Source organism: Phascolarctos cinereus, unplaced genomic scaffold (assembly GCF_003287225.1).
Source record: "Phascolarctos cinereus isolate Bilbo 61053 unplaced genomic scaffold, phaCin_HiC Scaffold_5;HRSCAF=322, whole genome shotgun sequence".
NCBI classification, from domain to species: domain Eukaryota; kingdom Metazoa; phylum Chordata; class Mammalia; order Diprotodontia; family Phascolarctidae; genus Phascolarctos; species Phascolarctos cinereus.
This window is the reverse complement of record NW_027555958.1, coordinates 224,602,638-224,629,558: the sequence shown is the minus strand read 5'-3', so window position 1 is coordinate 224,629,558 and position 26,921 is coordinate 224,602,638. Positions and strand designations below refer to the sequence as shown.

The window sequence follows — 26,921 nt, the reverse complement described above, 5'->3', positions numbered from 1 at the left end:
AATCCTGAACAGAAGAGCGTTGGCTCACATGTAGTGGCTTTCTTTCTGATAATTTCAACGTCCCATTTGGCCAGGAGTATTGAGGTTTCAAGTCCTTCAGAAAATTCTGAAATTTTCTTTTTTCAGCTGAATGTTGATAGATTACCTGAAGCAACAGCTCATATTCCTGTACCATTCCTAAAGAAAGGAATAGGAAAGATCAGAATTTTCTCATTTCAGTCAAGATGGGGAAAAAATGCTAACGAATAGATTTTGAGGCATTTCATAGATACAAAGGGATGTTCAAGTATGATGCAATGTTCTCAGAGCCACAGAAGCTCGGAATGTGAGTGGTGGAAGGGGCCTCTGTGCCCAGTTTATCCAACCTCCACATTTCACCATCAAGGACCCTGAACTCATAGAAAGGACTCCCTGGAGTTAGAAGTTCTCTATATACAAGTAACCCAACCTATTAATTAATGAGTTGGACAAATGGCCCAGTTTGGCTAGGATGGTCCAAACCTTTGCATTTCCTACCCCTGGTGGTCTTTTGTTGACATTCCTGCTCTTCAAAGTCCTCCACTAGCCCCAGGCCACCATTCCTACAACCTTTGGGCCACCACACCTGCTATCCACAGGGCACCATCACCACAAGGGCCCTTTCCTGGGATCTGCATTCTCCCACTGTTGTTCTTCCATTCTTGAATCTAGAAAAAATTTAGTTGGGAGGGAAAAGGAAAGTATAGAATAATTCTGATATTTCCTATTGTTTATCTGCTTGAGAGATTGGCAGGTAGGCTCTCCACTAGCTAGAGGTTGTGTATTAATAGCGCAGATAGTACTTTTTTCACTGCTACAGAAGCTCCTGCAGAATGTAAGTTTCTTGAGGGCAGGAGTTATGGTATTCTTATCTTCATATCCTTAGTTTCAAGCAGAGTGCCTTGCACATGTTGCTGTGTTGTTTTTCAGTTGCATCCAACTCTTTGTGACCCCATTTAGGGTTTTCTTGGCAGAGATACTAGAATAGTTTGCCATTGCCTTCTCCAGGCAAACAGAGTGAAATGACTTGCCTAGGGTGACACAACTAGGAGGTGTCTGAGGCCAGAGTTGCACTCAGGCCCAGTACATTATCCACTGTTCTATCTAGCTGTTTGCACTTAGTAGTTGTTTAATAAATGCTCATTGCTTGGTGAAGAGCATGGTGTTTGGAGTCATAGCACTCTCAAATGAGAATGAGCTCAGCTGGTGTCAGCTTTGTAAATCTCCATCCAACTGATTTTGCCCTGGGTGAAAGTAAGGCATAGTGAATAGAATAAGTCTCAGAGCTGGAAAGTCCTAGGGTCAAGTCCTGCCTCTAACACACTAGCTGGGTGACGCTAGGAAAGTCACTAGAACTCTCTCAGTGCTCTAGTCAATCCTACACTGTAAATCACAGAGAAGGTGAGGATCTGCACTGATACAGGAGACACCTGGGAGCTCCACATACAAGGGATTTTTTTACATTTACCTGCGTCAACCTGACAGTCCGATGAAGTCTATGGACCCCTTCTCAAAGTGTTTTTAAATGCATAAAATATAACACATATGATTACAAAAGTATCTAATTATATTGAAATCTAGTTATCAAAATATATTTTTAAATGCTAGTTTGGGGAACCTGTGTTAAGAACCCCAGCTTTATACCAGCGGCATCACAGGTCTAGTCCACAGCCCTATACAGATCATGTAAGAATTTCTCATTATATCTCTGTGGATATCCAAGGAAATGTCCTAGGTCTCATCCTCTTACCTCTCTCCAAATTGGCTAATTAGAAATATAGTCAATTTAAGCATATAAAGATAGTTGGCTTCTAAAATAAAATGCCTTTTGAAATTAAAGAAGATCCACTAGGCAACCAACCATCCTAAGGAATGGTATAGCTTGATATAGTAAATTCTATCCCTGAAATGTAAGCGTTCATCCTCTGCTCTGTTGCGTTCCCAGCTGCTCAATCTTCACTCTCCCCAAAACATGCGCGCACAGACACACACACACACACACACACACACACACACACACACACAGAGTTTTTGTACCCAAATGAGAATATAGTTCTATGCTTCTGCCTGTGGGACCTGAAAACTCTCACCTGGATGTGTTTCCTTGCTCACATCAAGATCCTTTTTTGTTTTGAGACCCTTGTTTCTCTGAAAAAGAAGCATGATAAAGTTTTTAAAAGCTGTACTTTAAATTAATTTGCTATGTTCTCTGAGCTACAGTTTGATTGAAATGATAGATCCAAATCCTCAATAAAAGCAACATCAAAAGATGCCCCAGTGTCCTTGTCTATTTGCTAGCATCATCCTGTATGGTGCCTCCCTACACACCTTTGCCTAAGACATCACCAATCAAAGACGCCTGGGATGATACAATTTTAGAACTAGGAGTCAGGATCCTGTCTCTGCCTCAGTTGTTCCCTCTACTGTCAGTCACCAGGAGTGCCTCAAAAACGCATTCTCAGACACTAGTCTACAGACTAGGATGAGGTCAGCTAAGTCAGCTGACCTCTTTACCTTGGTCAACCAACTCAGTATCTACCTCTGGATCTGTCCACAAAAGCAGAGACCTACAAAGGAACTCTGCTCCTTTGGGGACAAATAATATCATACCTTCCCTGCTTTAGAGTCCAACATCATAGGATTGTAGTAATAAAGACTTAATGCTGTCAGGGAATTCAGATGCTGACTCCAAATAAATGGTGCTGACTAACAAAGCAGGAGAAAAGGGTCCCCAGACACTGAACGCTGGAGGGATGGAATTATGGGGAAAATGGATCTAAACTCAAGCTTTCATAGGATTTTCTACCTCACAGACGTGCCTCTGCAGCAACTCCTCAGCAGAAAGGAGAACAGATTTGGTCTCTTTAGGAAGCACAATGAGTATCTTGAGTTGGGTCTTATACAGAGGTATATCATGTCATGGAAAAAAATTGTTAGTGTTTATATAATGATTTAAGGTTTGTACTTTACAAAGGTTTGTACTTTACCTTATCTCATTTGTTTCTCATAATAACTGTGAAGTCGGTAATACTATTAATTAATTACTTATAGTGAATGATTGATACTATTAATTATTAATTGTGGTTAATTATTAGTGACAATGTAATTATTAATAATATTATTCCTACTTTACAGATGAAAGGATCAGAAGGCTCAGAAGGCTCAAGGGACTTGCTTAGGGTCACACAGTTAATAGATATAAGCAGGATTTGATGAGGCAGAATTTGAACTCAGGTCTTTCTGACTCCAAGTTCAATGGTCTATTTGCTGTGCCACCCAGTTGCCACTAAGAACATGAGATTTGGAGTCATGGGGCCTGGGTTTAAATGCTAGCTCTGCTACTTACTGCCTATGAGATCTTGGAGAAGCTACTTTAACTTCAAAAACCACATTTTTCTCATTTGTAAAATAAGGAGATGATTTCCAATGCCCTTTCCAGCTCTAAAGCTATGACCCCAGTTCCAGATGAGAATGTGGCTCCCTTGCGATACAACTGAAGGTGTGTCAGCTCAAGGAGAGTAAGAGACCTCTTCCAGGGTCCAGGGCTGATCCCGTGCTTTATAAGTTCTTTTTGTGACATCATGGAAAATCCCCTGCTCCTAGATACAAGAGCTCTGATTCACTATTACCAATATTCCAACCACCAAGAACTTGAAGTCCAGGAAACTCAGTAACTTGTTCAAAGTCACATTGGTGACTTTGGTGTCAGAGCCAGGACTAGTACCCAGGGCTCTTAACTTCTAGTCCAATGTTCTTTGCTCTACATTTGAACTGCTTGGCTTTTAAAGAATCCCAGAAGAGTCAAGATGAGAGACGTTAGAAGTGATAGAGGAGATTGGATGGCGTAAACAGACTCACCCACAGCAGACCCTTGGATCCCATGGCCAAAGTCAGGAGGGAAACCAGACAGAGCTCCCAAAATTTCATTTTTGCCTTTTCTTCTTTTGTGCCCTAGACTGAACATAAATAGCAAGGCATGTAGGTTGGAGTTAGATTGTAGGGATAAGGCAACTCTCCAGGTAGTTTGGGACCAAAAGATAAATTCTTTTATTGTGCCATTTAAAAAACTTGAATAAAGCACTACTGAGCCCAATGTAAATTGAGAGTTCTACATTGATCAAATTCCCTGTATAGCTTGATAAAATTTCTACTTCTACTCTGTGCTAGCCAGAGGGGTCAATGCTTTAGGGCCTTCTTTGCCAAAAAAAAAAATGGATATTTAGTGGCTTTGTGGTCTTAATAAGAGATCGCTCTTCAGCCTTCTTGGAGCTGTACGGATATGACTAGTACAGGCTATTGAACTTTAAAAAAATGATCCACTTTCCTTTAAAATTAGTAACATTGATCATCCTGCCCTTCCTATTACACTGGAGGGTTTCTTTTTCATCCCAGGGTAGATAAAGTTAAAATACCAAAACACTGGATCATTTAGCATCATGAATTTTATTATATAAATAACACAAAAATTTCATCATACAGAGAGATAAGAGTCAACCAACCTTGAAAACCTGCCTCCTTGAGACTTTCCTAACTGGCAACAAATTAACCATAATTTGTGAGATCCACAGCAAAATTTCATTTCTAGCTTCCCAATCCCTCAAAAAAAAAAAAAGTCTGACATGATGTAAATATCACTGGATCTATAACCAGATAACCTGAGTTCAAATCTTGACCCTGCTACTAACTTGATAACTGTACGACTTGGGAAAAGTCTCTGGATATCAATTTCTTCATCTGTAAAATGATGGGAGTGAATTACAGCTGAAAGATCTCCTGCAGTTCTGAATCCTATGATCTTATATGCAGGGACAGTGGGTTTGTTTGGAATAAATTTTTTTTAAAATCTAGAGCAAAGTCAACTATAGAATTTTTTAAAGAATGTTAAGGTCAAGTATAAAAGAATATCTCCTCCTATCCTCATCTTGATGGGGGTAAGGATAGAAGATTAAAGATTATAAAAATGAGAGGTTTGATTAGATGATCTCCTGTATCCTTTCAGATTCTAGGAACCAATGAGTACTAACAGTGTCTTCACTGACCCAGGACTGCCTAAGCATAAAATTACTTAGTTCAAGACAAATGATACCTCCTATCAGGACACAGTTATCCCTAGAGTTAGGAGGAAGAAGTTCCTGCTCCCACAGTAACTCCGTGTCTTGTTCTGTGATCCTCTGCTAGCCCCAGCAAATAATAATAATAATGGCAATAATAATAATGATGGTAGTTGACATTTATTTTTTTCTTTTTTAATATTTTATTTTCCCAATTACATGTAAAAACAATTTTAACATTCTTTTTTTTTTCAAATTTTGAGTTCCAAATTATCTCCCTGCCCTTCTTCCCCACTTGTTGAGAAGGCAAGCAATTTGATGTGTGTTGTACAAGTGTAGCCATGCAAAATGTATTTCCATATAGGTCATTCTATGAAAGAAAACACAGACAAAAAAACCCCAAGAAAATAAAGAAAGTAAAGAAAAAGTATCTTTGGTCTTCATTCAGGCTCTACCATTTCTTTCTTTGGAGATGGACAGCACCTATCATCAGAAGTCCTCCAGAATTGTTTTGAATCATTGTGTTGCTGAGAATAGCCAAGTTATTCATGATAGATTTGTTACTGTGTACAATTTTCTCCTGATTCTGTTTATTTCACTTTGCATCAGTTCATGTAAGTCTTTCCTTGTTTTTCTGAGAGCATCCTGCTCATCATTTCTCAAAGCACAATAGCATTCCATCACAATCATATATAACTTACTCAGCCATTCTCCAGCTAATGAACAATTCCTCAATTTCCAATTCTTTGCCACCACTAAGAGAGCTACTATAAATATTTTTGTACACATTGGTTCTTTTCCTTTTTGTTTTTTATTTCGGTGGGATATAGACCAAGCAGTAACATTGCTTGGTCAAAGAGTATACATGGTTTTATAGCCCTTTGGGCATAGTTTCAAATTGCTCTCAAGAATGGTTGAATTGGTACACAAATTCACCAGTAGTACATGAGCATTTTCATTTCCCCACATCCACTCCAACATTTGTCATTTTCCTTTTCTGTCACATTAGCCAATCCAATAGGTGTGAGGTTGTAGCTCAGAGCTGTTATAATTTGCATTTCTCTAATCAATAATGATTTAGAGCATTTTTTTATATGACTATAGATAGCTTTGATTACGTTGTCTGCAAATTACCTGTTCATATCTATCTTTGACCATTTATCAATTGAAAAATGGCTCTTATTTCTATAAATTTGACTCAATTTTCTACATGCTTGAGAAATGAAGTCTTTATCATAGAAACTCACTGTAAAAATTTTTTCACAATAATGATTACCAATTATATATTTTCCTCCATCCTATTTTCCTCTAGTTTACCCTGTCCATTCTCAAAAGTGTTTTGCTCCTGATTTTTAGCTCTCCCAAACTTCCCTCCGTTCTGTCAGCTCTGCACCCCCTTCTCTTATCCACTTCCCCTCCTGTTTTCCTATATGGTAAGATAGATTTCTATACCCAACTGAACGTGTATATTATTCCCTCTTTGAGTCAATTCTGATGAGAGTGAGGTTAACCTTTCCTCCTCCTACTCCCCCTATTTTCTCCTCCCCTGCAAAATCTCTTTCAGGCCTCTTTTATGTTAGATAATTTATCCCATTTTACCTCTCCTTTTCCCCTTCTCCCAGGGAATTCTTCTTCCTCATCCTTTAATTTTAGTTTTTTAGATAATCATACCATCACATTCAACTCACACCTCTGCTTGCTATCCAAATATCATCCTTCTAACTACCCCAATAATGAGAAAGTTTTTAAGAGTTATAAACATCATCTTACCAGGTAGGAATAGAAACAGTTGACCTTATTGAATCCCTTATGATTTCTCTTTCCTGTTTACCTTTTTTTTATGCTTCACTTGAGTCTAGTATTTGAAAGTCAAATTTTCTACTCAGCTCTGATCTTTTCATCAGGAATGCTTAAAAGTCCTCAATTTCATTAAATATCCATTTCCCCCCTTGAAGGATTATACCCATTTTTGCTGGGTAGGTGATTCTTGGTTATAATCCCAGTTCTTTTGCCCTCCGGAATATCATATTCCAAGCCCTACAATTCTTTAAAGTAGAAGTTGCTAAAGCATGTGTTATCTTCACTGTGGATCCATGATACTTGAATTGTTTCTTTCTGTCTGCTTGCAATATTTTCTCCTTGCCATGGGAGGTCTGAAATTTGGTTGTAATATTCCTGGGAGTTTTCATTTTGGGATCTCTTTCATGAAGTGATTGGTAGATTCTTCCAATTTCTATTTAACCTCTAATTCAAGTATATCAGAGCAATTTTCCTTAACAATTTCTGGAAAGATGATGTCTAAACTCTTTTTTGATCATGGCTTTCAGGTAATCTAATAATTCTTAAATTATTTCTCCTGGATCTATTTTTCAGGTCAGTTGTTTTTTCAATGAAATATCTCACATTTTCTTCTATTTTTTCATTCTTTTAATTTTGTTTCATTGTTTCTCTATGTCTCAGAAAATCATTATCTTCCATTTGCCCAGTTATAACTTTTAAGGAATTATTTTCTCCAGTGAGCCTTTGTACCTTCTTTTCCATTTGTCCAATTCTGCTTTCCAAGGCAGTCTTCTCTTCATTTGATTTTTGTACTTCTTTTACCATTTGTCCTATTCCATTTTTTATGGTGCCATTTTCTTCAATATTTTTTGTGCCTCCTTTACCAAGCTATTGACTCTTTTTTTTCATGATTTTCTTGCATCAGTCTCATTTCTTTTCCCAATTTTTCTTCTACTACTCTAACTTAATTTTTAAAATCCATTTTGAGCTTTTCCATGGCCTGAAACTAATTTATATTTTTCTTTGAAGCTTTGGATACAAGAGTTTTGACTTTGTTGACTTCTTCTGAATGTGTTTTGATCTTGCTTGTCACCATAATCACTTTCTGTGACCAGAATGTTTTTTTTCTTTTGTTTGCTCATTTTCCAGCCTATTTCTTGATTTTCAATTCTATCCAGGGGTGAAGAACCTGTGGCCTCAAGGCAACATGTGCCCTTCTAGGTCCTCAGATGCAGCCCTTTGACTGAGTCCAAGTTTTACAGAACAAATCCTTATATTAAAGGGATTTGTTCTGTGAAGTTTGGATTCAGTCAAAGGGCTGAATTTGAAGACCTAGAAGGACACATGTTGCCTTGAGGCTGCAGGTTCACCACCCCTGCAGGTCTTATACTAAAATGGGGCTCTGCTTTCCAAGTGGAGGGGGCACTATCCCAACCTTCAGATTTGTGTGTGTGTGTGTGTGTGCAGCTATTTTAAGAAGTAATTCTGGGGACCTATAAATTTTTGGTTCTTCCAAAGTGGTATGATCTAGGAAAAGGTGTGTTTACTACTCTTCTGTACTGTGCAATGGTTTGTGAGAGATCACAAGCATTCTATTCAACCCTGGAATGGTGATCAGGGTCCCTGCTCCCCTGTGGCTGCAAGCGCTGCTATGCTAGTGTTCCTCCTCACGCTGGGACTAAGATTCAGGACTGAGACCCAGATCCAAGTATAGTCAATGCAACAGAGTCCTGCCCCCCCTGGTGCCAACAAAGGGACCCCTGTAAATCTTCTTCTGACCTTTTGTCTGATCCTCTTACTGTCTGTGGGCTGAAAGGTCTGGAAACTGCTACTGTGACCTGTTTTTGGTTTGCTGGGGCCAGGCCTATTCTGGCTTGGACTGTGCTGGATTGTACTCCACTCTCACCCTGGTGCAACAGACCTTTCCTGCTGACCTTCTAAGTTATCTTGGGCTGGAAAATTGTTTCACATTGTGTTTTTGTGGGTTATGCTGCTCTAGAATTTGTTTAGAATCATTATTTAAAGGTATTTGAATGGGTTTGGGGGAGAATTCAGATGAGTCTCTGCCTTTACTCTGCCATCTTGGCTCTGCCTTCCGATAGTTGACATTTATGTAGAGCTTAATGATGAGCAGAGCTCCTTATTGTCATTTGATCTCTACAACAACCCTGTGAAGTAGGTACCATTAATAATCTCTTTGTGTAGATGAGGAAACTGAGGTACAAAGTGAAGTGATTTGATCAGGATAAAATAGCTAGTGTCTACTGTAGGATCAAACCCAAGTCTTCCTGCCTCCAATTCCAATGTACTTTCTGCTTCATCCTACTGTCCCTAGGATCCTTTGCCATGGCACCCTTCTCTACTGGGGTTCACCTGTCTCTCCCCTGAATGAAGGTACATCACTCCATCTCCCAATATGACTGCACCTACATTTAGACAGTCATTTGAACCATGTCTCAAAGTTGTTGCCCCAAATGAAAAGCTTGTTAAGGCTCTGATAGAGGTTAATGTGGTTCAAAGTGAGAGATCAAAGCTTGATGCGGTCTTTTTTTCTCTCTACTCAATTGAGATTTTTCTCTAAAACTTCCTTACAATCATTTCTGCTATTGCTTTGACTGTGGCTTTGATTTTCTTGATTAACACTGAATGGAGAATGAAAAGAATAAAGAGATGTGTGGGGATGCCCAGATTTCCTGTTGCTTCCGGTAGACTATAAGGTCCTTGAAGGTAGGTATTATTTCATTGATTGAACTGAATTTCAAAAGCAAAATGGAGAAATGAAAATTTTTACCTTGAACACATATGCATTCTTGACACAACCCCTCTTAGGCACCTTCTGTAACTCTAATCAAAGGAGTTCTTAATCTGGGGTCTGGAACTTGGTTTTTAAAAAACGCTTTGTTAACCATATTTCAGTACAATTTGTTTCCCTTGTAATTCTATGTATTTTATTCTATACTTTTAAAACTATTATTCTGAGAATTATGGTTTATTAATTATTATTAATAATTGGCTCCTGTTATTTGCCAAAGAGGTCCATGACATACACACACAAAAGGTTTAGAACACCTGCCCTAATCTATGCCAAGCCTGTTTATCACATATTCTCAGAATTAGCCAACTCTGCTTCCCTCTCCTGGATCAGCTTCATTAACTCCTCTAAGCAGGATGCTGAGTATTTACATAGCATTATTCTCTGGGCCAGCTGTGGGCTCTCTGTGGAATGTTCTCCAGCTGCACTGGCAGAAGCCTTGGTCTAAACGATTAACCGTGGCAGAGACTCCCTCATTTCCTTGAATTCATGCGGACAAATTAATTTTCTGATAATTCTTATCCTTCAGCTTGCTGTGAACAACGACCAGGGTTTGCTTCTCAGCCTTCAGAGAGGGATTCCCTATTGTCTCTATAACCTTCCCCCTGGGAGTATTTATGGCTAATGTATCAACATTACTCACCTTATTAACAATAACCCTTGGTTTGGATTTCTTATACCTACGCTATCTAGAATATTTTTAAAAAGAGTAATAATTTAAACTATTCCTTTGATTCTTCCCATAATTTAATCTATGGGAATAATTTAATCCCATAGACTAAATTTATGGGTATTTGTGATTATGTTTCTATGAGATTATGTTTCTTAGTCATCAGCTTATTGTTTCTCTTCCTACATATATGTGACAAAAACATTTCCTTTTGACAGATGCTTCCTCTTTTTCATATGATCATAGACTTGGAGCAGGAAGGGATCTTGGAAATGATCTAGACCACCTACTTCATTTTACAGATGACAAATTTGAAACCCAGAAGAATTGTGACTTGTCCAAGGTCACACAGGTAGTAAATAGCAAAGCTACAATTAGGACCTAGGTCCTCTGGGGCCATTTCTCTTATTCTTTTTACTATGCTTTACTCCCGCTATCAGAGAAGAGTCAAAGGAATACATGGAGAAGCTAAAAGGATAGAAAATTGCGTTGTAGGTGTGGGGTAGAAGAATGTAAATTCTGTGGCCCAAACAGAATTTTTTATTTGGGTAATGGATATCGAAAAAAAATTACAAATTAGGTCTATAATTAGCTTTTTGATTATTTATATATAGCTAGCATTTATATAGCCATTTAAGTTTTCAAAGTGATTTACATATGTTATCTCATTTTATCTGCACAACAACCCTGTGAGGCAGGAACTATGATTATCCCCATTTTGTAGATGAGGAAAGTGAGACCAAGAGAAATTCAATGCTCTGTCCAGAGTCACACAGCCAAATAAGTGTGTGAGGCAGATTTTGAACTCAGGGCTTCCTGGCGCTCTATCCAATATGCCACCTAGCTGTCCCTAATATATTTACATCATGAGGCTTTTGAAGCCATCATCAAGCAGTAATGTTATACTTGCAGGCTAAAAAAACCTCCAGATCTTTTTTTCTTAAAAACTATTACCTAATCATGCCCCCTCTATCTTGTACTTGTCAGTCCATAAATAAGCATTTATTAGGCACCTACTATGTGCCAGGCACTGTGCTAAGTGCTAGGGATACAAAGAAAGGCAAAAGACAGTCCCTGCCCTCAAGGGGTTCATAATCTAATGGGGGAGACAACATTCTAATAAATATGAATGAACAAGCTATATATAGCATAAATAGGAAATAATCAACAGAAGAAGCCACTAGAATTAAGAGGGAATGGGAAAAGCATCCTATAGAAAGTGATATTTTAACTGGAACTTGAAGGAAGGCAGGCCAGTGTCCCTAAATTGAAGAGTACATGGCAGAGGGTAAGGTATAAGAAGCCTGAAAAAGAAAGGCATAGGGGGAACAGGTTATAGAGGGCTTTGAATGCCAAACAGAGGATTTGATCTTGGAAGTGATAGGGAGCACCTGGAATTTATTGAGTAGGAGGAGAGGGGTGATATGGTCAGATCTGCTCTTTAGGAAAATCATTTCGATGGCTGAATGGAAGATGGATGAGAATAGGGAGAAACTTATGGCAGCAAGACCAACCAGAATGCCAATTAAAAGGCTAGGCATGAGGAGATGAGTGCTTGCAGCGTCAGTGGAGAGCAAGGGCTAGATTGGAGAGCTGTTGCAAAGGTGAAGTCAACAGACCTTGGCAAAAAATTGAATACTGGGGATGAGAGATAATGAAGAGTTTAGGATGACACCTAGGCTGTGAGCCTGAGGGACTAAGACAATGGTGTTGCCTTCTATAATACTAGGGAAATTTAGAAGAGGGAAGGGTTTGAAGAGAAAGAGTGAGTTCCATTTTGGACATGTTGAGTTCAAGATGTCTACCGGATATCCAATTGGAGATATCTGACAGACAGTTGGACATATGAGACTTGAGGTCAGCAGAAAGGTTAGTACTGTATAAGTAGAGTGAAGAATCATCAGCACAGATGATCATTAGATGCATGGAAACTGATGATATCTCCATATGAAGTAGTATAGAGGGGGAAGAAAAGAGGCCCCAGGACAGAACTCTGTGAGATGCGTCCAAGTCAATGTGACATTAATTTTTTGAACTCAAGGATAAAATTTTTGCATTTAGCCCTATTAAATTTCATCTTATTAGATTTGGCCTACCTTTCTAGCTGCCAAGGTTTTATTTTTTTAAAAGTACTAACTCTGTCATGCAGTATGTGAGCTAATCTCCCAGCTTCATGCTATCTGCAAATTTTGTAAGCATGGAGGCAGAATACTATCTGTGCCTTCTCCATTCATCCATGATTCTTGAGTCTGACCATTTCTGAATCCACTTAATTATCTAGCTTACATCTCAGAGATCACTCTCCTTTATACATAAAACAGGAGTCATAAAAAGATTTTGTAGTTCTGCCTTCTTTCTGTCATTAGTTATTGTTGTTCTATCCTCCAGTCTTATCCTTGGGACAGCTAAGTGTTGCAATGGACAGAGGGCCAGGCCTAGAGTCAGAAAGACCTGAATTCAAATCCAGCCTCAGACACTCACCAGCTGTGTGACCTTAGGCAAGTCACTTAACCTGTTTGATTCAGTTTTCTTATCTGTAAAATGAGAACAATGATAGCACCTACCTCCCAGAGCTGTAAGGATCAAATGAGATAATAATTGTAAGGTGCTTAGCACAATGCTTAACACATAGCAAGCACTATAGAAATGTTAAGTATTATTTCATTAATCCTCCAATTTACCTGTCTCTGTGTGTGTGTGTGTGTGTGTGTGTGTGTGTGTGTGTTTGGAAAATCCTTTTTTGTTATTGTTCACTTTCCTTGCCCATCTATACTCAGTTTGAGATTGAAAACTCATATTATTATTACAGGACTATGTCCTCTTGTGTTACTTTTGTTACTGCTTTTATCTTCCTTTCAAAATATATGTTGGTTGCTGAGTTCCTCAAGCAATCACACTGTTCTTTTTAGACAATTCTGCTTTTCCATTAAAATTATTTTCTTAATAGATTCTCATTTTTCCCAGACTCATTCCCTGAAGAATTTTAGTCCGTGGGAAACAACCTATCAGTCTGATGGCTTTGAAATTTGTTTTTTTCTTTTAAAATCCATTGTGCATATTAGATTCTATTCCTAACTCTATCCTTCTTTGTCCCATGGAATCTATATCACGTGGAATACTTTTGTGTTGTAAGAAAGGATGAAGGGGTAGTTTAAAAAAAACTTGGAAAAACTGATACAAACTGATGCAAAGTGAGATGAGCAGAACCCAGAGATTAATCTGCAAAGTAAAAACAATATTGTAAAGATAATCAACTATAAAAGACTGGGTAACTTTGATCAATACAATAGTCTACCACAATTCCAAAGGACTCGATGTAAAATCTTTTCCACTTTCAGAAAAAAAAAAAAACTGATGGTCCCAGAGTGCAGATTAAAGTTCAGAGAGTATTTTTCCTTTTTATTTTCCTTGTTTTTTTTTTAACATGGCTAATGAGGAAATATGTTTTGCATGACTTCATATGTATAATGGATATCATATTTCTTGCCTTCTCGTGTGGTGGAGGAAGGGTGGAGGGAAAGCAAGAACTTGGAACTGAACTTTTTTTAAAAAAAGGTTTAATGAAAATGTTTCTATCACAAATTGGGATTTAGATTAAGTGGTAACTTCTTCTAAACCAGCTTCTCCTTGGTGAGAATCAAATGCAAAATGGAATTTCCCTTTGTTGATTCAATTTTTTGAGGAATGAAACTGTTATTAAGGCAAGTCAAGAAAATATTAGCTGCTATGCTTTTGGCAAAAAGAAAGCTCCAGAAGACATGTACCTGCATAACTGAAGCCCACTATCACTATTATCATGTCATGTTACTGTGCCAGGCTTGGGGTAACCTGCCCTTGAATTCCCTCTCTTCCAAACCTAGACCCTTCCAGAGCCATATTACAATTATAGGTCTTATACCATCAAGTATCAGTGATACCTGAGAGGCCAAATTTGCCTCTTTGTATTAGGATCTCTAGTTCGTCTTATTTGTTAAGAATTTTGGGCACATTTGTAAATAAGAATTTGAAGCCGTGAGTTTTATTCTTGGATTCTTTCTTGGATTCTGTCTCCTATCAATTTCTTAGTATCTCTAATGTTTTTCTTCTTTCTACATTGTGGCCAGTCCCTATATTCACCTCAAACAATGGTTACTTTTGATCTTTGTTCTAAAAAGTCAACAACAGTCATATTGTACTTTCACAGCTGATTTAGAAATGACTCCCACATCGGTAACCAGTTACTTCCTCCCTGTTAAGATAAAATCAATTTCATTTTTGTGATATTATTCAGTACTCTCTACCCCCCACACCTCCTAACCCTTTTCTTGGACAAAGTACTTACGACATGTAGAGATGTGAGACTTTTTGATAGACTACAAGTTTCTGGACTCCTTTATTTCTTAATCCTGAGCCATAATCTTCTACACATTTCCCCGTTTCATCCTCTATGTGCACCTTTGCACTGAATTCAGCAAATATTAAAGTATATTTTAATTTAATTTGGAAGGTTTTAGCAAGTGGTTTTAAATCATTTCTTTATCTCCTGCAATAGAAATTGGTGCATAAGCCACAATCATCTGCTTGGTGGTCTTGAGGCAAATGATTACCAAGAGCATTGTGGCACAGGATGACAGTCCTGTGAAATTATGTTTGGACATATGATGAAACTGCCAACTGCTTTAGTTGTTTCTCCAAGGAAAATGTGCAAGGCATCTCTGTGTTTAACTAGAGCTTTCTTTGGCCTCCTAGTTTCATACATAGCCAGAATGCCAAATCTGACTTGAGACAGTTCCTCTAGCAGTATGTCTACATATTGATCACTGGACAAGGATCCGGTACTCTTCAGAGTACCATAAGTTAAATGAACATTTATAGTCTGAAAACCGTATGATTCCTAGTACTACTCTCTGACTCTGTTTGTTACTCCAGCACCATTACTAAAGAAGTAGAAGGGGGTTACACCAGATCAAGGGCCATTTGGTATTGGTTTGCTGGTTTCATGGGTTGCTATGGCCAAAGATTTCATCATCAAGTAAGCAGTCTACTGGTGATGAACCTCTTTGTATTTAGCTGGCCTTCCTCAGAAAGCACATCCAGTCTATAACTTGAGGAAAATAAAAATAAAAAGACCCCTGGATTAAGGACAGACGTAGAAAGGGGATAAAGGTTGTGCAAAGTGCTCAGCGTAACAGAGAAGACAATGAGGGGCTATTTTCTAACATTACTTTTTAAATTTCATTTCTTAATGATAAAAAAATTGCTCTCTCCATCATTATATGGGTATTTATTTTGTGAAAAGTCAAATGTGCTATAGTGAAGGCTTTATTGAACAATTGCTAATGTGGCACAATTTTCAAAATTTTGCCTAAGGTTCCCCACAAAATTCTCATCTCTTTTTTGAACAGAAGCATCAAAAAAAGGCAGAGAGTAAGGGGGTAGTATAAATATGTGATTTTATTGGTGTAGGGCAGAGGTTGTCAAACATGTGACTGACGGTTGTCAAACATGTGGACTACAGTCCACAACACTTCCAAATGTGTCCCAATCAGATTAAAATCTAGTTCCTATCTGATTTTAACTTGTTGATATGTTAATAATAATAAAGAAGAAATCTATCAACATGTGTGGTTTTCTAAGCTAGTATGTAGCCTGCAGGGATCCTTATGTACAGTTAAGTGTCCCCTGTTTGCATTTGAGTTTGATACCCTTGGTACAGTGGACTCCAGGTATAGAAACTCCCTCCACTGATATTAATCAGTAACAAGTTTCTAACTTACTGTTTTAGAGTTTCTTCCATTATGATGTTGAGTGACTTGCTTATTGTCACTTATGCAGCAGAGGCAGATCTTGAACTCACATCTTCCTGACTCCAAATCCCTCCTTTTAACTGCTATATTTTCTAAAATACGGGCAAATTTATTAATCTGCTAATCATCCAATTAATTAATCAACAAACATTTATTAAGTACCTACTATGTGCCAGCCATTGTGCTAGGCAAAGTGATTGATTTTGCTTTTTATTTATATCCCTTGCATTCAACACAGTGCTTGGCATAGTAAGTACTTAATAAATGCTAAAATCGGTTTATTGGAAGACAAAAATAAAATAATCCCTGTTGTCTCCGTACTTACATTCAAGCATTAACAGATATTAGCAAAATGCTCATATACATACATATATATTCATATATGTATGTTTACATACTCATATTTGTATGTATAAATATATGCATACGAGCTTATATGAGTACATGTATAAATGTGGGGCCGCTAGGTGGAGCAGTGGATAGAGAGGCTTGGGAGTCAGGAAAACTCATTTCTCTGAGTTCAAATCTAGCCTCAGACACTTACTAGTCATGTGACCCTAAGCGAGTCTCTTAATCCTGTTTGCTTCAGTTTCCTCATCTATAAAATGAGCTGGAGAAGGAAATGGCAAAACCACTCCAGTATCTTTGCCAAGAAAAAAAACAAATGGGGTCATGGAGAGTCAGATACAACTGAAACAGCTCAACAACAACAAAAATATGTGTATGTTATTTTATAGAGAGATATATGTATATATGCTTATGTATATTGTATGTATCTACGTGAGTATGTATATATGTTCAAGTTATACATACTCAATTTCTTCATTTTCAGTGATATTCTAAAGGAATGGCTCTCTGGAAGATGGTAGGAGAAGTAAGACAGTGGGAAATATGAGTAATATACAAAAGATATTAATAAACACTTAAAATTGATAAATTGCAAAACATTCCTTTATTCTTATTGCTCTTTATGATTCATTCTATCACTGGTTCAAATGAAACCATTGACTTTGAGGGCCTGCTTGTGAACCTGCTTCTAGTCTGATATCTGCCTTTTTTCTCAACACAAAGAGCAAAGCTTCCATCTCTGACTGTGTCTCATTAGCCTTTCCTTCTGTTTTCTTATCACTTCCCAGTTACTGACTTCAGTTCTTTGTTGATACAAATTGTGCTTCTTTCAAAGCTCAGTTCGGGCAACATAACCTACGGTATGTTTATTTATTTCTGAACACTCACGTTTTGATTTTGACTTCCAAATTCTTTCCCTCTCTCCAGGCCCTCCCCCTAACCATTGAGAAGGCAAGCAATATGATACCCATTCATAATCTACAAGGTTTTTCCTGATCCTCTCAACTTTGGGTGCCCTCCTCTCAAAATAATCTTTTTTTTTTATATTGTGTATTTTGTATACATTCACGTATTGGTACCTATCGTCTTCCCTGATAGAACATAATTACTTGAGGTTAGAGGTGTTTGAATTTTATTTTATTTTATTTTATTTTTTAATTCCTAAACTTAACACCTAGCACAATGCTTGGCCTATAGTAAGCACTTAATAACTGATCTTTAATTCAATGTTTACAGGTATCTTTGAAGGGCTTCCTTTGACTGCTTTTAAGAAAAAAAATCCCTCTTCCTTCTCAACCCCAGCAATTGCTTCAGCATCCTCTTGGGGTTCATCCTCTGCATATGACAAACCCAGCCCAATTTAGTTTTGCAAAAAGAAATCTGGCTTCAGTACTCAGAGACTGGCTTCATTCCAGACCTCTGTTACCAGAGAATTTTGTCTCCTCACCTGCGGTTTGGTATGGCCTGGAGTTATAGCAGATTCCCTTAAATGAGAATTAATAGCATTTCAGCGAAGATGCCAAGCCTTTTGTTCCCAGCCAAGTCTTTAGCTTAGCAACAAGGACGTGACACTCCTAGCAACTTCAAGTCACGCTTATTTCTTATTTTCCTCATTTGATTTTGTTTAGTCAGAGAAAAGTCCAGAAAACTTGATCTTCCTTTTGAATTGTTTCTCTAACAAAAGTATCTGAACAGGAACGGTGAAAGGTACTTTAGAAAGGGTGATGGGTAGCTAGATTGAATGGCTCACAGCAGATAAATATACTAATATGAAATGCTGTCTCTCTGTCTCTCTGTCTCTATCTCTCTATATGTTTATGTGTGTGTGTATGTAAGTATATATAATATCTGTATGTGTGTGCATGTATATGTATGTGTGTCTAGTGGAAAGTAGCTAGGTTGAACTGCACGGACCTGTGCTTATCTGTAAAATGAATGAATTGAATTAGATGGCCTCTGAGCTCTCTTCTAGATCTATGATCCTACAATCATTTCAGCTGATTAGAGAATTGTGTTAATATAAGCACAATTACAGGTTTGACCCCCATCCAAGCCCCTTAGATGCCAATTATCCCTCCACAAAGAAAAATTACTTCCAAGCCAGAGAATATATACTTCTGATTCTATTCATGGTGTTATCCCTCAAATATGTTCCACTCATGGCTTCTCTTTACTAGACCTGGTAGAAAGTTAGGGTGACATGATCATAGGGATTGAGCTTTTCAAAGATAAACCAAAGAGCTTTATTGACCTAGATGACTCATTCTAAACACAGGAGCAGAGACAAGTATATGGTCACCATTCAACTCTTCTCTTCAGGGACTACATGGAAATTCTTATATCACATTCCCCTTTGATGCATGTAGTTATCAGACCGTCTAGCCCGAAACTACTGTACGTCTACAAAGGCCCCCATATCGGGTATTTCCAACCATTTCATAGTAACTAGGGTTTGTTTGTTTTTTCCAACTATCTCCTCTTTCCATGGTCATCTAGAGTCCTTTCTTTCCATAAGCCTGTGTCTGTCTCCTTTCTCTCCTCTATCCCTGTGGTCTGATGACCAGTCACCCTTTAATCCTTAGAATGTTGCCATAACTCCTACCAAGCAAAAATTGGGAAGGGAATGAAAGAACCATTCTCAGTGCTTCCCTTAAGTTACCAGGTGCATTAATAGATATTGCAACCTCAGGCTTACAGTTGTAACCAGGTCTATTTCAATTTTAGCCACTTTAACTCCCTGTCTACTATAATAAATTCATTCATTCAACAATCAATTATGGAGTGCCTAATACATGCAAGGCGCTTGATCTTTTTTTTTTCTTTTTAAAGATTGGGTCTCCTTATCTCACCCTTCCTTAGGCAACCTGATAGTCCCCAAGAACCCTGGAATTTAATTAATACCAAACAGTGTGGACACCCAATCTGCTCAGTCACCCACCGCAGCTCAGAACTTCGGGGCTTAAAATCAACCAACTTCAGCCTTCCTGGGGGCTACTATCACGAGCACGGGCCACTCCCCTTAGCCAACTAATTGTCTTGAGGACATCTGCCAATGACCATTAAGAAGAATCAGTACAAACTCATCATCACAACTAGTGAAGCAATAGTATGTGTGTTGTAAGTGAAAGGCTAATGATGATATCCTCTTGTATAATGACTTTAGCAGCTTGCCAAGCATTTATTAAGTGACTACTGTGTGCAAGGCATCATGCTAGGTGAAAATACAAATATCTATAAGACACAGTCATTGCCCTTAAGGAACTTATAGATCACTCTTCTTTTATACAGTAATCTTTACTATCAGATATATGAAATAGGAACCATACTTTTCAGTTTTCTTTTTGCACTGGCCTAGGGGCTTTCATGTTCAACATCTACCATCAGCTTTAGCTTTAAAACTTTCCTCATGCATTGTAAATATCTTTATCTTTTTTTGATAAAGTACAAACTTAAGCTCTTAAGCCACCCGTTGTCAAGTTACTCCATACTAGAAACAGAACCAGGGGCTACTAAGTCCCAGCCTGTGTGGGCCCCACAGATATGCCATATTATCTGTTCGTTCTTGTATAAAAGGTTGCCTTTTTCATTTGACTGGTTTAGCAATGTAGAAGGATGTTACATGATCAATAGATAGGTAAAGACATAGAGACGTGTTGCTGTTCAGTAGTTTTCAGTTGTATCTGACTCTGTGACCCCATTTGGGATTTTCTTGGCAAAGATTCTGGAGTGGTTCGCCATTTCCTTCTCCAGATCATTTTACAGATAAGGTAACTGAGGCAAAGTGACTTGCCCAGGGTCACACAGCTAGTAAGTGTCGGAGGCCAGCTTTGAACTTAAAGAGATGAGTCTAGCTGTACTACCTAGCTGCCCCAATAGAGACATCAAGACATATATATATATATATATGCATACAAACATAGTTTGTATACAAAACATGGGTCACAGCCAAGAAATTTATCATGAAGTTATATTTTCCCCCCTAAATAATTAGCCCACTTTCTAACCCATAGTCTAAAAGTTCATAGTCATCTAGATTTAGATCTAGAAGAAACCTAAGGGATCATTTGTTTCAACCCCTGCATTTTACAGAAAAGAAAATTGAGGCCCAGAAAAGAGAAATGACTTGCCCAAGGTCACAAAGGTACCAATTAGAGGAACCAGGACTTGTACCAAGAACTCTAGATCATAGGGCTCTTTCCACAATATCATATAGGAAAGCTCCTACTGCCGTAATACTGAATAGGACACAAACAAAAATAGTAGTCACTTTGGAAAAAAAAAAAGCAGAGGGGAAAATAAGATCTGCTTCACACAAGTCTACTTTCTGGCAAACTTTACCATTCCATTAAGCAAAAGATACTTGTAGGGGTAAGCATAGCTCATATTTATAGTAAATTCTGTTTGCTTATCCATAATCCTGACAATTTGAAAGTTCAGCATGCTTTAGTGGGAAGAACAGACAACTTGAAATGGACACCCTCCCTTAGCATTCCCCCTCTGCCACTTAGGGCTCTGTAACCTTGGGCAAGATACCTCTCCAGGCTTTACTCTCTTCAGTTATGAAATAAGGAATTTGGACAAGGGCATCTCTAAACCATCTCCTATCTCTAACATTCTGTGATTCATTCAACTGCATTTTATTTTCTGCATTCGAATTTTATGAGAAAGGCACGGAATGCTCGCTCTGGGGTCAGAGGACATGGGCTGAAGTCTTTAGTACTTGTGTGACCCTGGGCAAGAACTCCACCTCCTGTGCCTTCATCTGGAAAATGACAGGGTTAAACTAGATGGCAGCTGCTGTCCTTTCCAGCTATGTATCTATGAACCGACGACAAATAAATTGATGATATAAAAAATTTGGACCCAAAGCAACTTCTAAGTTATACACTGAAGTCAGTAAAAATTTACCCTAATCCCTTTACATCAATACCTACAATTAATAATAATAATAATAATAATAATTAACATTTATATGGAACAGCTAGGTGGCCCAGTGGATGGAGCACCAGGCCTGGAGACAGCAAGACTCACCTCCCTCAGTTCAACTCTAGCCTCAGACACTTACTAGCTGTGTGACCTCTGGCAAGTCACTTAATCTTATTTGCCTCAGTTTCCTCATCTGTAAAATGTGCTGAAGAAGGAAATGGCAAACCATCGATGTATCTTTGCCAAGATAATCCAAAAAGGGCTTACAAAAAGTCACACATGAATGAAAAAAAGACTGAACAACAAAAGAGTCAGTCAACCCCAAACAGAATCATGAAGAGCTGGACATGACTAAAAATTACTAAACAACAACATTTATATAGTGCTTAATATGTGCTAAGACCTTTATAATTATTGTCTCATTTGATCCTCACAACAAACCTGGAAGGGAGGTGCCATTAAAATCCCCATTTTACAGAGAAGGAAATTGAGGCAAACAGGGATGATAATAGCACCTAAAATCCTAGGGTAGTTGGGAGGATCAAATGAGATAATACTTGTAAAGTGCTTTGTAAACTTTAAAACACTATGTAATTCTATTATTATTGTCATTTTTATTATTATAATTGCCCATATTGTGAGCAGCTAGGTGGTACAGTGGATAGAGCACTGGACCTGTAGTCAGAAAGACCTGAGTTCAAATATGACCTCAGACATGTCTTAGCTGTTTGGCCTTAGGAAAGAAAATTAACCATGTGAATGACAGCTGGAAATTCAAGCCTGAATCTTTATAGAGAGAGGTCTGGGCGTAAGATATAGAATTGGCATAATGTATATGAGATTGCCTAGGAAGAAAAATGTAAAGAGAAGAGGAAAGGGTCAGTGACAGAACCTGGGGGAATACCAGTGTTAAAAAGATGGGACAGAAAAAATGAGACAAAGGACTAACTTGTTAGAAAAGCAGGAGAAAAATTAGACTGTGTAGGATCAAGGAAGGAGAGATTATTGGGGTTCACCTTAGGGTCTAAAGCTATAGAGAAGTCAAGGAGGGTGAAGGCTGAGAAAAGGCCCATGAATATCAAAATGACTGCAGGTCTGAGGGGGAATGTGCTACTGGTTACCATGGAGACAACAGTTTCAGAAGTGATAAATATAGGTTGAGGACCAAATTAATAGTAGGAGAATATAAATTAAGCTTTTAAAAAATCTGGCAGACAAAAGGAAAAGGAACATGGGCCAGTAGCTTACTGGGATAACAAAATCAAGGGAAGATTGGGGGGAATAGAGGAAACCTGGATGTCAGTAGACAGAGGAGAAGGAACCAATGGAAAAGGAAAAATAGAAGATGCAAATGAGGAATGAGTCCCAGGGGAAATGAAAGAAGATGGGATCAAGGAAACAGTTAGAAAGATTAGCCATGGTGGGGAGATTAGTCTTAGGGGTAGTGAGTAAAGTCAGCAACTTGGGTTCAAAGGAAGCCTCTGATGCATGCTGGCTGTTTGGCCCTGAGCAAATCAACCACCTGCCTTCAAATCCTGGCACTGCTATTTATTAACTGAATGACCTTGGACAACTTACTACCCCACTCTGTGCCACAGTTTTCTTCATTCGTAAAATGTAAGAGACCAGATCCATCAAATCAATCTGCATCAATAAGGGAGTTTCCTGACCTAGAGTTCCCTACACTAAGGAAATCATGGGACGGGTCTAAATAATATATTAAAAATATAAATATACACACCAAGAGAAATATATGTCCACACATATAAATTTGGGCAGCTAGAGGAAGCAGCGGACAGAGCACCGGTCTTGGAATCAGGAAGACTCATTGTCATCATCTTCCTGAGTTCAAATCTGGACTTAGACACTCACTAGCTGTGTGACCCTGCACAAGTCACTTAACCCTGGTTGCCTCAGTTTCCTCATCTGTAAAATAAGCCGGAGAAGGAAATGGCAAACCACTTCAGTATCTTTGCCAAGAAAACCCTAAATGGAGTTTTGAAGAGTTAGACATGACTGAATTGACCGAACAATAAAATATATAAATTTACACACATACATATATATATATATATATATACATATATATATATATATATATATATATATATATATATTACATAGACACACACACACACACACGGATACACAGATATATGAATTACAAGTCTAATCTATGTACATACATATATATGTGTATCTGTACACATACACACACACACACACACACACACACATATAGCTAGATATACATGTATCTTGACCTATAATCTCATCAGCATAGGGAACTTCTGCTGTGGAAACTATTTCTACCAAGGCAACTGGATTAATAATACCTAATAATAGTTAGCATTTAGAGAGTACTTTAAGGTTTGCAAAGTCCTTTATAAATGTTTTCTAATTTCTTGCTCACAATAACCTTAGGAGGTAAGTATTATTATCTCTATTTTACAGATAAGAAAACTGAGGCAGAGATTAAGTAACTTGTCCAGGGCCATATTACTAGTAAGTATTTCTAAGATTAGATTTGAACTCAGATCTTCTTGACTTCAGGTTGAGCACAAGAACCACTGAGCTGCCTACCTGCCTCACTTTGATAACGTTTACCATTATTATCTTGATGAAGTAATCCCCAAATAGCAGAGCACAGAAAGAAAAGAGATCAATAGCAACTTCTTGTACATATAAAATATAATAATATATTGTAATACAATGCAATACAATATAATATATAACATCACATCATATCACATCATATAACAACATAACACCACATATTATAATGTGATACAATCATATATATGATATGACACGATATGACACAACACAACACAATATAATACAACATAATATAATATAACATTATATTATATTATATCATGTTATGTTATGTTATATTATATTATGTTATATTATATTATATCATGTTATATTATATTATATTATATTATATTATATTATATTATATTATATTATATTATATTATATTATATTATATTATATCATGTTATGTTATATATATTATATTATATTATATTATATTATATTATATTATATTATATTATATTATATTATATTATATTATATTATATTATATTATATTATATTATATTATATTATATTATATTATATTATATTTATTATGTTCTCAGAAGATACAACTCAGAAAAACTGCTGCATTTGGAGTCCTAGAACCTACCTTCAAATCCTGGCACTGCTATTTATTAACTGAATGACCTTGGACAACTTACTGCCCCATTCTGTGCCACAGTTTTCTTCATTCGTAAAATGTAAGAAACTAGATCCTTCAAAGTTAGAGGCTGGGGATCAAGAGCCAGATCTAGGACAGTCCATTGGAGATCTATGCGTACCCAGCTACCCAGATTTGGCCTTGCTCTCCCCACTCCATCTTTTTAATTCTTACTTCCCAGACTTATAAAGAGTCAATAATAATGATATTGCCTGAATCACCATTCCCGAACCTCACAAGAAAAACTAGATTTTCACCTCTGAGCTCTGCCCCTACAATCCCATAAAATCAGGACAATTTAATATAGTTGCTTTCATTCATTTCACTCACTCATTCAACAAATTGAATAAACATTTATTGAATACCCATCACATACAAGGCGTTGTACTAGGCACTAGGTGAACACACAATGCTCTGCCCACTTTGGGAGATAGGAGACCGAAGGCTCAGTTGGGCATGGTTTAGCTTACCTTTGGATGCCTCTCTTCAGGGAGCAGCCAAAGGGGACCTTGCTTTCAACATAACTCCTATGTAGTCACAGCTTACACTTTTCTAGCGAGATTTTTTTTAAAAAATAAAGATCTAAACTATGTAACCACCTGGCACACATACTCCTTCTGGGTTTTCTGTACCTCCTGATACATTATTCTGTAGTTCCAGGCAGACAGGACCAGGACACACCCCTCTGAGAAGGAAGGGAGGGAGAATTCTCTGTGAACCTTTTCCCTCCCCTTAGAGTCAATATCATTTTTGAAAAGAGGAAGGAGTCCAGAGCTGGAGCAGGTTTCTGAACTTGGGAAAGGGAAATGAGCTGAGGGGGGAAACCTGAACTGCTTTGGGGTAATAAGAAACACCTCTGCTCAGGCAAGTATTCTCCCCTCCCTTATAACCAAATGACCTTCTTCCTCAGACCTCACCTCCTGCTTTATTTGCACCTCTTTGATGCACATCTGATTGATGGGACTGATGGGAGGGAACCTGACAAAAGAAAAAAAAATGCAGAACATGCCAAGAACAAGTATGTTAGGCATATTCTTTGTTCTTAGAGAACCTGGGGTCAAACCTGCTTAACTTCTTTAATAAAAGTCTCTTCCTCTTTCTTCAGAGTCTTCTGATTGTAAAATCCAATTTTACTAAACATGGCACCTCTCAAACCCTTTACTAATGAATTTTTGCTGTTGCTCAGTCATTTCAGTTGTGTTCAACTCTTTGTGACCCCATTTGAGGTTTTCTTGGCAAAGATACTGGAGTGGTTTGCTATTTTCTTGTGTAGGTCATTTTACAGATGAGGAAACTGAGGCAAGCAAGGTCAAGTGACTTGCCTAGGGTTATACAGCTAGTAAGTGTCAGAGGCTGGATTTGAATTCAGGAAGATGAGTCTTCCTGACTCCAGGCCTGGCACTCTATCCATTGTACCACCTAGCTGCCCCTTTACTAATGAATTGCCTGTGCCCAAAAGTCACTATGGCTATCCACAATCTTATATCTAATATGTAGAATCAAGGAAGTGCCTTATCTGCCTTAGATGGCCTGTACCTAAGACCATTCTCACTAACTCTCTACAGTTATCATCACTACTGACAGCTTTAAAGAGAGCACTTCATCACTTGTGACTTTATTTTTTATTTTGATGAGGCAATTGGGGTTAAGTAACTTGCACAGAGTCTCACAGCTAGTAGTGAATGTCATGTGTCTGAAGCTGGATTTGCACTCAGGTTCTTCTGATTCCAGGGCCAGTGCTCTATCCACCACGCCACCTACCTGCCTTCTCACTCATGACTTTATTAAAAGAAATTTAGCTCCCAGAGTCTTATTAATGAAAGTATCACTATAGATATTTAATTAATATGAGACAGTGATTAAGGGCCTTGTGAGTAGGATGAATAAAGGTCTGTAGAAGTTGAGAGTTGAGAGAGATCACTTCTGGCTAGAATGATCACAGCAGGAGGAAGAGGTAACCTGTGTGCTGAGCCTTGAAGGACAAATAGGATTGTTACATGCAGAAATGAGAGGGGAAAAGGTATTCTAGAGAGAAGGAATGGCAGAAGGAATGGACCAGAGCTAGGCAGGCACAAAGCACATTGAGGGAATGGCGGGTAATTTAGTTTGCCTGGAGGCTGGAGTTCATAAAGCCTTAAAATGTAAATTGAGGCCAGCTTGTGAAGGGTCTTGAATGTCAAACTAAGAGGTCCAAACTTTGTTTAGTAGGCAAATGAACAATTTTTGAGCAGTCATACTCTCCAAGTAGCTCAGGAGGGTCAAGGGAGAAAGGAACCAGAAT

At 37.9% G+C, this 26,921-nt stretch overlaps 1 protein-coding gene across 1 annotated transcript in view; it reads right to left on the bottom strand.

Moving 5' to 3' along the window:
- The window catches only part of ADGRF1 (adhesion G protein-coupled receptor F1), a 62,417-nt gene extending 36,907 nt beyond the window's left edge, over positions 1-25,510 (bottom strand). The window contains 5 exon segments of the mRNA XM_020993953.2: positions 29-61; positions 64-177; positions 2,109-2,166; positions 3,877-3,974; positions 25,111-25,510. Coding sequence (XP_020849612.1) covers positions 29-61; positions 64-177; positions 2,109-2,166; positions 3,877-3,945 — 274 coding nt within the window. The 5' untranslated portion in view covers positions 3,946-3,974; positions 25,111-25,510.
- Positions 25,511-26,921: the final 1,411 nt, after the last annotated feature.